The sequence below is a fragment of the Falco peregrinus genome, chromosome Z (assembly GCF_023634155.1).
Source record: "Falco peregrinus isolate bFalPer1 chromosome Z, bFalPer1.pri, whole genome shotgun sequence".
In the NCBI taxonomy this organism is placed as follows: domain Eukaryota; kingdom Metazoa; phylum Chordata; class Aves; order Falconiformes; family Falconidae; genus Falco; species Falco peregrinus.
This window is the reverse complement of record NC_073739.1, coordinates 55,169,009-55,183,661: the sequence shown is the minus strand read 5'-3', so window position 1 is coordinate 55,183,661 and position 14,653 is coordinate 55,169,009. Positions and strand designations below refer to the sequence as shown.

At 43.3% G+C, this 14,653-nt stretch overlaps 1 protein-coding gene across 2 annotated transcripts in view; it reads left to right on the top strand.

The window, feature by feature from the left end:
* Window positions 1-4,379: 4,379 nt before the first annotated feature.
* SLC1A1 (solute carrier family 1 member 1) overlaps window positions 4,380-14,653 on the top strand; it is a 59,642-nt gene continuing 49,368 nt past the window's right edge. The window contains exon 1 of one of the 2 annotated variants that reach the window (XM_027792749.2): window positions 4,380-4,448. Coding sequence is in view for 1 of the 2 variants with exons in the window: in XM_055791110.1 (XP_055647085.1) it covers window positions 4,862-4,952 (91 nt within the window). In the remaining variant the exon portion in view is untranslated. Of the gene's footprint in view, window positions 4,449-4,706; window positions 4,953-14,653 lie in introns of those variants that run through there. The other variant, XM_055791110.1, reaches the window with a different exon arrangement.

Genomic DNA, 14,653 nt, shown 5'->3' with positions numbered 1-14,653 from the left:
TCTCGTTTGAGGAAAATACAGAGAAGAATGGCTGATTTTGTAAGGTTTAGAGTGTCTTTGGTAAGACAGTAGAAAAAACTATGCAAACAGAAGATAAAGCATCTACTGGTAGTCTTACTGGAAGTTATAGGTAGGTAACAAGGATCCCTCTGTGTATTCAGAACCATAGAAATAGATCTGCCTTCAAAATTAATGGAGTGTGTTGGATTAGTTAAATACACCAATAAGGATCTGGTAGCTTATCTACCTACACTGGATTGAACAGGATCTCTGTGCAAAGACATTACTGCCATAAAACCAACATCGGCTCCAAAAATAAAACCCAGCACCCCTTCAGCTCTGCCCCTGGGGACAGTCAGAGCACCTGTCAAAGAGGTCTTGTTTATTTATTTTACAGGTCAGCTCAGCACCAGAATATTCTTCTTTTGGCTTATCCAGCTATATTACATAGTGTATATGGCAGTTAAGCTTCAAGGTCAGATGTCAGGAGGCACAGGTTCCAGGCTATAAAGAAAAATCCAGCAATTTTGGGTGCTTAGTTACAGTATTCTTATACACATAAGAATATGCATTTCCCGGAGCCTCATTTGGCTCTTCACTGAACTGCATCCAGAATCACACTTTTCATTTCCATCTCTAATTTCAGCCTTCATATTGGGCTAGAAAGCTAAAGAGTAGAATGAAAGCAAGGCAACTTTGCTAATAGCCTAATTCTGGAATTCAGAGATAAAAGCATTGTGCTTGATGGCTCATGCTTAGTTAACTCCATAAAGATTTTACTCATCAACTTACTGTATTCTGAAGACAGAAGAATTTTGGTTACTTTAATGATAAAAGAAGCCAGTATAGCAACATGGTCCAGTGCCAAAGGGTGACAGCTGGAAATATTCACAGTACTTAGAAATACCATCCTTTTTATTAGATAATTTTCTTATTAAGATGAGATATATTAGACAGGAATTGATCACTCTGTGATTTGAAATTTTGTATGTGCTCCCTGGCTTCATGGTATTAAAAGACAGTTGCAAGCTTCTCATCTGGTGGACTAGCCTGAAACAAAAAAGGCAAACTCAATTATTCTGTCTGCATTCTAGGTGAATTATTAGCACCTTTTTTTAAGATCTTTGCTAAATACTGTTGTTTTACAAAAACATTTAAAAAATGCAATACCCACAGTTTCAGCAATTCTCTGTGATGTAATTTCTTACATATGGTCACCATAAACTATAAGGAAAAGTCACTTAATTAGTTTTCTATGGAGCAAATCAACTGTCATGAAAGCTTATACAAATGACAATAATAGACTGACCTAGGTATAAAAAGATGAAGGACTAAATGAGTAAAACTCAATTGGTTTTTCCTCTCTTAACTACCATGTCTGAAGATATATTTTAAGGAGTATGAAGAGGCAAGCTCCCACTTGCTACACTGTGCACTACACTGTACTGTACATGTTCCTGTAGGAGCTCTGCCTCTCCCAGCACTGAAACACTCAAATGCCTCAGCAGAAAATATTCCTAGCCAGTGAAATTACTAGCTATGTTTCTAAGAAATTCACTTAAAATGTTGTTAAGACGGCACTACAGATCAGAAATGAATGTTGAGACACAGGTCTATGTACCTATCAGGTCACCATGGGGCAATAACTTGTCAATGTGTTAGTTGTTTATGTATTTATGTATGATCCTAGGTCTGCAACAAAGTAACCTGGATTAGCTTAGCCTTCAAGAAAAAAAATCATGTATGTAAATGCATGTCATTTTTTCCCAGGCAAATGTTCAGATCTTCAAGACTGATTTCTCTGTATGATTCATTAACATTAAAAAGATTCTTAAACACAAAAAATAAAACCGTATTGTCACACAATACTATCTTACCCATGATATGATCTGAGAACAGTGAGCAGTATAGCTAAACAATGCATTCCTATCCTCTATACACATGAAGTGTATTGACATTTTTTCACACGTGCATTCTATTAATTTCATAGTTATCCCAAGATGTTTCAAAATGGCACAAATCTAAAAATGGTTTAAACAGAATTTAGATTTTTGTTTACTTAGCCGCTGTACTTTGTAGCTGTCCAGGCAGCTAGTCCCCCAAACTGTTAGTTCCTCTGGTCTTTTTTCATAGCTGAGTTCATTTTTAAAATAACTTCAACATTGCAAGAATGATCCACGGTCTTGGGCTACCTTTAATTCTTTTCCATTTTATTGGGACACTGTTATTACAGGTTGTTTTTTTTTATAGCTCCCCATACAGAAACTGCCAGCTTGACTCTACCTCCAGGATCAAAGCCAACATCTGTCATTCTATAATAGGAAGATCAAATTAAAACCAGCTTGCTCATCAGGATGTTTAAAACATCTCTATTTCACCTGCCTAAGTCTTTTTTAAAATGCTTCTTTAAGTTTCTATGGATGCCATAAGCTGTCAACTTCTTTTTTCAAGGTCACGTCCATGGAATTACAGTTGATGAAGTGAAAAAAAGAAAGACAACTTACTAAGAAAAAAACCTAGAATTTTGGTTTTATTTAAGAATAATTTATTTAAGAATATTTTTTCTTAAATATTTGTAGGGACAAAACACTAGCAGAAAAGAGCAGAAACTTTGTACTTGGACAGGAAACAAAAATATGCGAAGGTCTTCAATACAAGTCAATATATATTGTTCTACTGTTGCAGAATATGGAAATAACCTATGTCTTTAGCTTTCACAAATTTTATAGCATAACTGTATTATGTTTTTTCTGAGGTTGCACAACTCCTTTAAAATATTGCAAGCCCCAGGTGGGCATATATCAGCTACAGTCACATTGCTTTGTACCAGTAGGAGAACATTTCTTTTGTGCTAAGAGTGCTGCAGACAATTCTAGCTCCTCCAGAAAAGGACTATCAAATCCTAAATGTGAAAAAAGGATACTTACAGCATTAAGAGAAACACACAAATGATGGAAACTCCATGGAAGAAGAACTCTAACTTTATTTTAGCTAGTTACCAGGAACCGTCGTTTTGCAGTTATCACCTCTAGCTCACCAAAACAGCTCAAAAGAAAAGCAGACTAAGCTGCTGGAAGGGATGCATGAGAAAGTGAATAGACAGAAAACTAAAGGAAGGCCTAAACTCTGAAGTTGTCTTGCCACTGGTTTTGTTGTTACTGTCCAGAGACACACCACCTGACCACCTCCTGGGACAAATCAGACCATTTATCTACTGAAAGCAACATCTGACATTCCCAATATATGTGGGAGAAAATAAAAAAATCTCACTTTGGCAGTGAGAATTAAGCCTACAGCTCTTCCGCACAGGGTAAGCCTGATCCTGCCCATCCTGAAACTATGTGCGCCTTTTTCTTCCTCTGCCTCTTCAATGCCACTTACACTGCCACATTTCTATTCCAAAGTCTGGACATAGTCATGGTGTTTCTTACTGTTTCTTTCAATTAGTTATTTTTGGGTTGCTTTTTCTGTGGCTTTGTAACATGGTAGCATGCCAGCTTTCCTTTTAAGTGGTCTAGAACCTTTTATGATTTAATTAAACTAATATGATGCTTATTCATCTGCTTCCTTTCTAACCACTAGGCTTCCTTTTATTTTTTTAATTAAATTCTCCTGATGGTGACAGATGCAGACAAATTACTGCAGTTGCCTAACACATTTGAAAAATAAGGCCACTTTTTTAGAAGTCTTTATATAAATTTATGCAGCTGGCTCCAGGTTTTAACACTTGGGATAGATGATGGCTCTTGCTCCTCATCCAGGTGGATTTCAGTGCTCGTCCCTGCCTCAGCAAGTCCGTATTTGTCTCTTTCCCCAGACTGCCACCCAGAACAGCCAGGTCCATGTGACAAGGTTTCAGCTGTGGTTTTTGCTGATCAGCCCCAGGCCTGAGTTACCCAGTCATCAGAGACAGAAACCATGCAGACCTCACTAGTGTACATTTTGGAACGGATGGTGTGAAGTGTAATTAAATAAGACAGACTTTCATTCTGCACTCTCCTTCATGTCATTCAGCAGGACAACAGCAGTCTCAAACCACACACATACCCCCTTACATTTACCAGTTGATCTCCAAGTTTGAAAATCGTAATCAACAAGGTTATAAACAGATACTGAGAGCCCTGCCATAATCCCACAGGGAATCGGGTCGCAATGTTACACACACCTTAACCGTGCTTATGGGTGGGGAGGGGGAAGGAGACCAGTGCCAAGGAGTTGCAAAGGGAAATAAATGAATCTCCACAGTTTTGGTGTTTAAATTTAACGGGATAAAACCCCACCAGGAAATCCTACAAACCATTTCTGTACTCTCCACCCCCAGCTTTCCCACCAGGAGTAGAGGGCAGGGTATGTCCCCTTAATATTTAACCAGAGATGATCCCCAGCCCAACCACTGGTGGCTTTCCAGCAGCCACCAACACCACCCAGGAACAACTCCTCTGCCTGAGGTGCGGGCCCCCACACCGCCCGCTGGTGTCAGAGGGGTGAGGGGCTGCCCTGCCCCCCGGGAGGGCACCGTGCGCCCCGCACCGCGCCGGCGGGCGCCGGGGGGAGGCCGGCGAGGAGGGGCGGGCCGGGCGGCAGCGGCGGGCCCGGGGGGCTGGGAGGCGGCGGGCCGGCGGCGGGCCCGCGGCGGGGTGGGCCGGGCGGTGGGCGGGCAGCCCGGGGGCGGGCGGAGGGCCGGGCTGTCCCCTGCCAGGTGAGGTGAGACACCGCTGCCGGCCCCCTGGCAGCGTGCGGCAGTGCGGAGCGCACGCAGGCGGGCGGCGCGGCTGGGCTGGGCAGGGCTCGGCTCGCCTCGGCTCGGCTCCGCACGGCGTGGAGCTCCCTAGGCCCGTCGCCCCCGCCGCCGCCCCCCGCTATGGCGAAGGCGGGCAGGAAAGGATGCGGCTGCCCTGGCTTCCTGAGGAAGAACTGGCTCCTGCTGAGCACGGTGGCCGCCGTGCTGACGGGTGAGTGTGGGGGGAAGGCGGGCGGCAGAGAGGGAGTGCGGCGCCGCCGTACCCCGCCCGGCCTTGCCTGGCACGTTACAGCCCTGCCCGTCGCAAGGCCGGCGCGGCGCCAGACCGGGCCCCGCAGCGGAGCGCCCGGCGACGCCAGCGAGGGGCGCTCCTTGGCCGCGGGAGCGGGCGCAGGCCGGGCGGTGCGGGACGAGCCGCGTCCCCTCGCCGCTCGCCGGTCCCGCCCGCCGCCGGTGCCGCGGCAGGTTAACGGCCCTAACGGCGGGCGAGGGGGCCGGCTGCCCTCCCGCGGCGGCCCGCAAGGCCGGCTGAGGTGCTCCCGGGCGTCGCGTAGCCGTGGCCGCGGGGGACGGGTCCGCAGCGGCGCGGTGCCGAGGCGGCCGGTCCGGAGGGGGTTTCGCGTGTGAGCGCGCAGCGGCCCCCGGCCCCTAGCGGTAAGGCCGGCAGCGGGCCGCGGGGTGCCCGGGGCCGCCGGGGCCTGCCCCCCTGCAGGCGTCCGTCCCGCCTGTGTGACAAAGGTCTGGTGATCAGCAGTGTAAACCCGTGCTAAGAAAAGCCTGCCCAGTGCACCGGGACACGGTGCGCCCTTGGTGCGTGGGTGCTGCGGGTCCCCCCGGCCGACCCGAGGCAGGCTGTGCCCCCGGCCACGTTTGCGGCGACCGCGGCATGCCGCGTCGGGACTGACCTTCGGCTGGTGTGCTGCTGGCGGCCCCGCAGAGGTGGAGGCTGCAGGGCAGGACAACAGTGGCAGTGGCATTGGGTGCTTCTGATGGCCTGAGCCAAGCAAGGCAACTGGCCAAGTTCAGCGATGCCACCCAGGTTTCAGCAGGATTTTCAGGGGTGTCACTCTAAAGAGAGGGGAGTTCTCTGCTTGCTGACCAGTTTCTGGGGGCAAAAGGAGTCAAACACCATCTTATTAAGAATATAGGTGGGCAAAAGGGCCAAAAGAAGCCATCACATGACTTGGCCAAAGAGACTTTTCCATAGGATGTAATTTTGGTCACACACCCTTTTCATTTTCTCCTGGTGATTATTCTGATGCTAAGCAAGGAGAGCTTAATTTGCATTATTGCTCCTGTAGAGAAGTGTGGCTTTGAGTACTTTCATTTTCAGCACTAGCTGCTTGATTGGTCTCTTTCAGATTACTTTTCTGCCGATTTGAATTTTGACTGGAACGTATCTATTTCTGTGCCTGTTTGTTCAGGAGATAATTACTCTTTTTGGAATTCCACCAAGCTATTTACAAGCTGAAATCAGGGGTGTACTTATGTATACAAGCATGTTTTCCTCCACACATTCAGTATGTGAAAAGATTTTTTCACCTCTTCAATAAGTGGAAAGATTTTTGTGAGTTCTGTATACCAAGTGCTGAGGGCTTGCTTTGAAAATCTGGTTGTGCAGTTGGAGGGGTGTATGTGTGTGTCTCTGTGTGTGTACAGTTGGTTTTCACGTCAGGTGTGTTTCTATGAGTTGACATACTTCCTTCTCAATTACAGGAGTGGTTAAGAAACATTACCCTCTCATTGTCTTCCATGAACATAGGTAAAACTGAAGTGTGTGATGTGATCTTACAAGCTGATCAATCTGAAATGAAGTTTCCCTGAGAGCCAGATGGGAATTCAGGGTGGGAAGGTGACAGGCAGCCAGATACCTCCTATGTCTTTGGACTTCTCTGCCTGCTACACTGTAACTAACAGTCCAGAACCCAGGGGAGCTCTGTAACACGGCAAAGAGAGCTTTGATAAAAATTTCTTCGGTTTTGGTCCAAACTATATTTTGCAAGTAGCTGTGTATCTGCTACATATTCAGTATTTCTTGGAGGTGAAGTAAGTTACACAAGGAGAACAGTGAAACCCTTGTAAGGATGGGTCAATTGAATTGTATGTTGTCTTTTCATTACAGGAACTTGAGGAAAGTTTCTATTATACCTGGAGTCCACAAACCCTTCATAATTAAATTTACTTATTTATTCCTTTAAAATATATACTGGGAAATTGCTTTGAGATTAATACATCTACTTTGTTTGGAGGAACAATGTAACGTTCGTGGACAGAAGAGTATCGCATCATTTTGAAAGCAGAAAATACGTTTAGACTTTTCAGAAAAGTATGCATGAGTGAGGAGTGGAAATACCAAATGCAGCAAGCTGTGGCAACGCACTGTAAAAGCTGTCCAGTGTGCTGCAAAGTGGCTGATATTCCAGCAGTATCATACGGAATCGTGGGTTTTGCTTATCATTATCAGAGCCGTGGTCAGCATCCTAGTGAGATTTGCTTATCTTTGCTAGTAGTACCCTTACTAATTTGAAAAGTTCTCTTGATTACATCTTGTGTGTATCTCTGGTAAGAAGATACAGAAGCAGACAGACCCCCCTCAGGAGTCCAAGCAATTGTTCCTAAGAAGAGTAAGGATAGAAGCAATTATTTTGTGTGTTACATTTGAAGCATCCAATCATTTACCTGTCACATTCTCAAAAACATTGGAATTTCTTTTATAGCAGTTGGGGGAGATTATTTAAAATCTGTACACAAAATATATTAATGTCACATCTTTTTGGTGGAAACAAGTGTATGTATTATTAAAAGAAAACAAAACTTGAGACTCAAGAGGGTATTTTTCTTCCCTTAGTGAGATTGTGTTTCAGACCACCAAACTGATTTAAAGATCTTTGAACTCAGATTTGGAGTCTGAAACTGACTGGATTTCAGATTCAGGGCTAATTCTGAGGCTTGCAGTTTGTATAATTTCAGTGATAGCTTTACCTGAACACTGGGCCTGAGGAACAAGTTTGTTGTTCATTGGTTTGTAGTGTATACTGAGGGCATGCAGTGGGTCAGCTGTGCTGACTGGTGACACCTATATGAGGTATAGGAGAGATGTGGGCTCATCTGTGCCTCCCCTGGGTCACTGCCCTTCTCTAGGAGGCAAGAGGGGCAGGATAGTAGCAGTCTCATGTAGGTAACTGCAAAAGGAGGGATATCTTGCATCTTTTTGCTCTGCTGGCCTTATTGAGCCCAAAGCAGATGAGCTAACAAAAGCAATTTAAAAGTCAACCTAATACAAGTGCTTCTTCAGGCATTAATAAAGTTATATTGCTTCCAGTTTGCACAATCAAGTCAAAGTAAACCAGAAGTATCCCTGAAATTTACTCATCCTGAAACAGGTGTCTAAAGGACAATTACAAAGGGAGAGATTAAGTCACACTTCATAGGATTCTGATAGAGCATCTATTTTTTATCATCACTTTGTCTCCAAGAGATCACTGCTGCAATGCAACCAAACCAGTTGTGAGGGTAAAAGGTTGATGACGTGTAAATACTTATTAATTAGTCTGCTAGTCATAGCCTAATAGCTTGTAGTCCTGGGCAATTCTTCAGCACAACAGCTTTTTTCTTACAGTGGAAATTAAAATGTAAGTGATTTGAGTATGTATGGCCTCAGGCACTGAATTTCGGTAGAACACTGTACTACAGCAGAGATCTTTTACATACTCAGTAAACACAAATAGGTTGGAATTTTTTTGAGTAGTCACAAATTTTGTAATCTGTTAGACCATTACCTTTTTGTAATAGTTTTGTGGCTGGGGAACATGATTGAGGGAATCAGTTTGCATAAATTTGCAGGTTACAAGTGTTTTTCTTTTCTTGTTGCTTAATGGAATGTCTGTCTGTCACTGCCTAAACAAATCCAGAACTTCAGATACCTGTAAGCCTGCCTGTCACTCGAAGCTTTTTCTTTCAACAGCACGTGTGTGGGACACTAAATACGGCATTTCTCACATCCTCCTCATGAACAGCTGAACGATTTCAAATCGATACAGCCATCAGTCACAGGAGATTGTGAATGGCAGGTATCCCTTCTCCAGCCAGCCGTAAATCGTGCTCGTCGAAGGCGTGTAAGCGCTGTTCCTGCGTGAGGCCGTGACGAGCGCTGTGCGCTGCCGTTAACTTGCTCCTTCGTCCTCCTCTTCAGGTGTACGGGCGTCTCTCGGCGCCCTTGTGTGCGCCTCGGATCTGCGGAGCGGCGCGGGGGGCGGCGGGGCGGGGGGCGGCGGCGGGCGGAGCTGTCCGAGGTGGCTGCGCCCAGCCCGGGGAACGGGCCGAGTGCGGGGCAGGGAAGCGGCAGCCGGTGGTGTGAGGCAGGGGTGAAGTGACTGAGGGAGGGAGGGAGGTGGACATCTCCGGCATGCCCGAATACCTGGCTTTTGCGCCTCTGAAGTGACGTGTGTCCTGCCTGTGCAGGATCAGGCACCTTGCTTGTGCAGTTCCTTTGTTGGAAGATTGAGGCTGGCATCAGACCTCCTTTTCTCTCTGTGCTTGAGAGCAAGATTGAAATATACATAGTTCCTATCTGTAACACCAACCCTGCAGAAACTTTGAGTGGTGCAGCTATAGCTATTTGCCAGGATTTAATGAGTGATGAACAGCCACTGGAGCTTCTGTTTTGTGCTTTATGGTATCACCCCAGTAATCCATATGTCAAAAATTGATTCTCTTTAGTTTTGATGAAAATTATTATTTTACATTATAGTATTAACTAGTAATATCTCCCTATAAGAACACTTTATGTTCACAGGCTTGTGATTAAAAAGAGGAAACAAAAATTGTCCAGTGCATTCACAACTACTAACTGAGGGCTGGACACTGTAATCAGATACAGGGAAATTGACAGCTGCTTTTATAAGCACTAGTTCCTTCTAAAATTCATCCATGTGAGCAGTGTCAACACATGCTAGCATTACTGGAAGCTAACCAGTGCATTCTTACAGGAATGAATGTCTTGCAGGGCAAAGATAACAACAGAACAATTAGTAACCTATCACTCTATTGACAGCCTCTCACCACATGGAAGGCCACCCTGAATCCAGGGAGCTCACCATACTCCTGAGGATAGGAAGTTTCTTTTGCAAATGTGTCCTGAAGCCTCTAAACCCCATGAACATATAAAGTCTTTCAGTTTCGAGCAAATTGTTTCTGTCTCTTGACAAGTGTAATTTAAAAATAAAAAGCCCATTCTGGATATGGAGTAAAGCTTCACTGTTTTTCATTTCCACTTCCTTGTACCTTTACCAAGAAGTGGCCTGTTAGCTTAGTTTAGGCTGTCTTCAATACCATTTCTCTTTGCTTGCACAATACAGTATGAAGGTTACAAACAATGAAACAGATTTACTGCCTCTTGAAATACACTAGCAAAACCAGAGCTCTTTTCTTCACAACAGGAAAAAAATTAAAGGGTATATACTAAAGCAAAGGAATTATTGCCCTGTCAGTTTTTGACAAGTATAGTTATAAAGCAAACATCTGATTCCTTTCTTGAATGCTGAAGCATAACATTTTATTAGTTTGAAATTTATAACATGTGAAGACCAGACATCCTGAATAAACTGTGGTATCATGGAAATTTAACAGAAGAGTCTGGTTTCTTGCTGTTGTGATTTAGAGCTGCATAAATGATACTAGCGGCCTTTTATGCCTCTTTTAGACAGTTGTGATACTTGTCTGTGTGTTCTTTTCTGTTACACTGCATACAGTTTGATACAGGATGGGGTCTGTTCAGAAGTTTGTGAAATGCAGCAATTCTGAAAGAATGTCTAAGTTTAATTTTAAAGACAGAAAGTAAAATGCGGAGTGGCTCAACACTTTGATATATTCATTAGTTTCAGAATAATGATGTTTCTGCATGTCACTGTCTGTGTCTCTTTAGTTTCCACTAAATTGCCTTTCCAGCTGCTTATCTCAATTTGTTACAGTCAGAATCATTCCACTGCCCTTTCAGCAAGGGTGTAGCTAGAAAGTGTGTCCTGTGTATTGTCCTTTCCTCTCAACAACCTTCCAGCAAGGAGATAGCTAGAACAGTATGTCCTGTCTGTTGTTCTTCCACCAAGGGGGCAGCTAGAACGGTATGTCCTGTTTATTGTTCCTTTCCTCTCATCACAGTTTAAAATGGAGGCTGTAACAAGGGTCAGAATCTGGCAGATATTCCCAGTTACTAGCTTTTCACGCTTCTTATACCATTGCCAACCCTTTAGTTTCTCGTGTTTTTAAGGGTCTTAAATGAAAATATATTTTTCCTGATGTGCTGTATTGAGCTAGTATTTCTTGGGCTGTGTAGGATGCACAAGCGTGTTCATATAGCTTTGGGATACCAGACAAATGTTGTGGAAAGAGAACAGAAGACCAGTGGGCTTTTACAGAAAAGAATGAGAAGCTCTAATTTTTTGGGTGGCATCAGAATTGTGACATTGGTGTTGTAATATGTTAGGCCATGTAAGTGAAATGTTAGACACTGGAACTGGACACATGACAGTATCTGAAATGAGTGACAAAAGGTGTCCAAATGAAAGCACTGTTTTATAAAATTGAGTGGATTTAGAAACGTATGGAAGCAACAAGACCTGTATGTGTCTGGATGACTGCAGAGAGGTCGTAGTTATGGAAGGCTCCCAAGTTACAGATGGGTGAGCTGAAGGAGAATGGTTGTGGTTTCAGAAGTAGCAGCTGAAAGGGGTCATGGGGAAGGTCTTCAAAAGAAAAAGGGCAAGTTACTGTTGTCATATTACATTCCATTTTTACTGTAAAACAAAGGAATATGGGATAGAAATATACCTCCTGGGTGATCATATCTAGTCTACTGCTGCATCAGGTTACACCATTTTACATAAACTTCTGTAACATCTCATGCTCCACTTTAAAGCTGGATAGGCTTCATTGTGCTGCACATCCTCCTAGGAAGCTATATTGATCACTCTGATTGTTGAAAGCCTTACAATTTCCAGTCTAAGTGTATTCAGGATCAATATGCATCCGTTTGTTAAAACATTGCTCTTTCTCTGCTATTCTAGCTCACTCATCCCTGTTGGACAAACCAAGCTCTTTAATCTCCTTTCAGAAGGTAGTCTCCTCATTCTTTCCATCACTCCACAGTCTGTCTTTGTGTGTTGCAGTTTGAGTTCACTTTTGCTGAAGCCTTAAGGAGTTTCACATGGTATTTCCCAGCAGAACAAGGGCTTTCACCAGGACACATCCAAATTTGTGAGGAAATGTAGGTTGTTTAGCTGCTGGGAAAGAGCTGTCTTTTTCCCCAGATTACTTAGTTTATGATATAATCTTGGTAATATGGCCTTTGTTATCTCAAGGTTGTAAGTGCTGTACTTCACAAACCTAATGAGTCACCAAGTTTGTTGAAAAGCTGTGAAAGAGGCAACTTGTATTTCTCATACAACTTATCTTAATAGAATTAAGGACTAACCAAGGAATTAATTCTTTGCAAAACCTGTCTGTATTTTTTCTGTTAATGGGCTGTCCCTATAGGTAGGTTCTGTATGGCAGTTTTTGCTAGTGTATTGAGATACATATACAGATGAAGTGCAATTGAGAAGTTTTTTTCTTTCCTTCAGCTGTATTCTTTTATCCTGGCTTTCTCAGATAGAAGTTACATCTGCATATGGTAAATATTTGGAAGATACATACACATGAAATTTATCTACAGCATATTTAGATAAATGAGAGGAAAGTAAGGGTCCAATAGGAGACGCTGTTAAATTACCAAACAGTTGAGTACATTGGTGTTCTGGGGGAGCACTGCTTCAGCACCTGGCAGAACTGTGGTCACTCATAGTGACAGGAGAATGGCCACTATTTCCCTTTTCCTGGCTGAATGAAGTAACTGCCCTTGGTTTGATTAAGGGTGATGTGGGTCCTGTGCAGGGCTGCATTGCAGAGAGGCCGCTCTCTGTTATCAGTGACTGCTACATGCTGCTCTGTGTTACCAGCCCTAATACAGACCACTGCAGCGCCGAAAGCAGCAGGAGTTATATGACTCGGTCAGCTGCAGCAGGCTTCACACATGCTGCAAGGCGAGTACCCCACACTGGAGAAGCTGTTTTTCCCCCCTCTGGGCAATGCCATTCGTGCCTTCCCTTCATTCCTGAAGGTCCATCACAGGGAGTCACTGTCCACCTGAACTTTCCTCACACTGCAGTCAGATGACAGTGTGTCTTTTGTGTGAAGGAATTTACAACTACTGCACTGTCAACAGGTTAATCAGAGAGGACACAGGGGCGTCTCACTGCAGCAGAGGAATGAGCACACCTTCCTGTAATACATTCCTACTACAGATTTTTCAATACACCAAGATCTGACTTGGGAACTTTCTTCTGGAAGATTTCTGAGGGAACTTTTCTTCATGTATCTTTGTAAGCAAGCTGGTAGTCTGGACACCACCAGCATCCACAGAGTTAAGATCAGTTGCCATACAATTATACCCCAGAGAGTCTAAATCCTACCTCAATAGTTGCCTGCAGTTTTCTAAGAATCTTGTTTTTCCCAGTAACATCAGTATGTTTATTGGAAGGAATATTAATTGTCAAGTAGAGTGTAAACCAGTAAAATGAATAATATTTAAAAATATTAAATGCAGAGACACCTGAATTAATAAGCTGAAATAAGTTTATAAGTGTTATTATAAGTAATAATTTCCTCTACGTCCTCTATTTTAGTGTTCTGTAGTTGGCACTGTGTATTTCATTGTAGTTAAGAGATAGCCAGTGATAGTACAGAAACTTCAGAGAAACAAAATGGGTTTTATAAAATATTACTAGAGGACTCGGACTGTATCACAGACTGCAAAAATCTTGCCTGCCTGTGCTGCAATTGGACATATTTGTATTGAATGTTTTGTATTGTGTTTCAGATCAAGTCAGTGAACTTTGTTAGCCTTGTCAGTCCTATGAATCATCTACTGTAATGATAATCCAGTTAAGACCCACCAGTATGATAGAAGTCATTGTATTTTAGTTTGTAACGTGAACAGCATACCTTGTGAAATTATGAAGAGCTTAATCACTTTGTTATTAGCACAAGCCGTGTTGCTGCAGTACAATTAAACAATATCAGGTTTGAACTATGAGACGTGCCCATGTTTTTTCTTCCTTCAGTGCTGTATCAAAGCAAAATTTCTATAATTCCCCCAGTGTCCGTCAGTATCAGCCAGAATCACAACCTTTGCTCCAGAGAAAGAGTTTCTACATGCTGGAATTATATGAAAACAGGAAAAATAAATACCACAGCTGTTTACAGAGAGGGACGTGGTGTAATTCAGAACAGACCATTTTGTGAAGCAGTTTTAATTTTGTCCAGAAATATGCACAGGATTTTTTTTCTCATTTTCTTTATGGTTCATTCCTAAGGATCGTTCCCATAATAAAGTCAGTGGGAGTTAAAGGTGATGTGCTGTTTCTGTGGTGTCATGCACACTGACGGAGTGAGAATTCCCTGCCAGTTAACACTGTGCATCCCATACACATTGTCATTGTTGTCATTCATGAGTGAAAATAACACGTTAGGGAGTCCTGCCAGTTAGATACTGATTTCACCTGCCTTATATTCTCTTTCAGTGAGAAATAGGACCAGGTATGCCTATGTGTGGACTTCAGTTACTGGTTTCTAAATTGTGAGTTGTTTTACCTGTGAATGAAGGTAAAGAAAGTAAAGGTGCATAGTGTCATGCCATCTTGTTATCAAAGATGTGATCAGGTTCTGAAAAGTATCTAACCCACAGTGGTAATGACATTAAACAAGTAATTACAGACACGTCATACTGCATGTCCTGAACAGATTTAGCTACCCAGGTTTTCTGAGTTTTCAATTTAAAGATCTGAATTGTGTTGACCCCACATAATTATACAAAAAAGG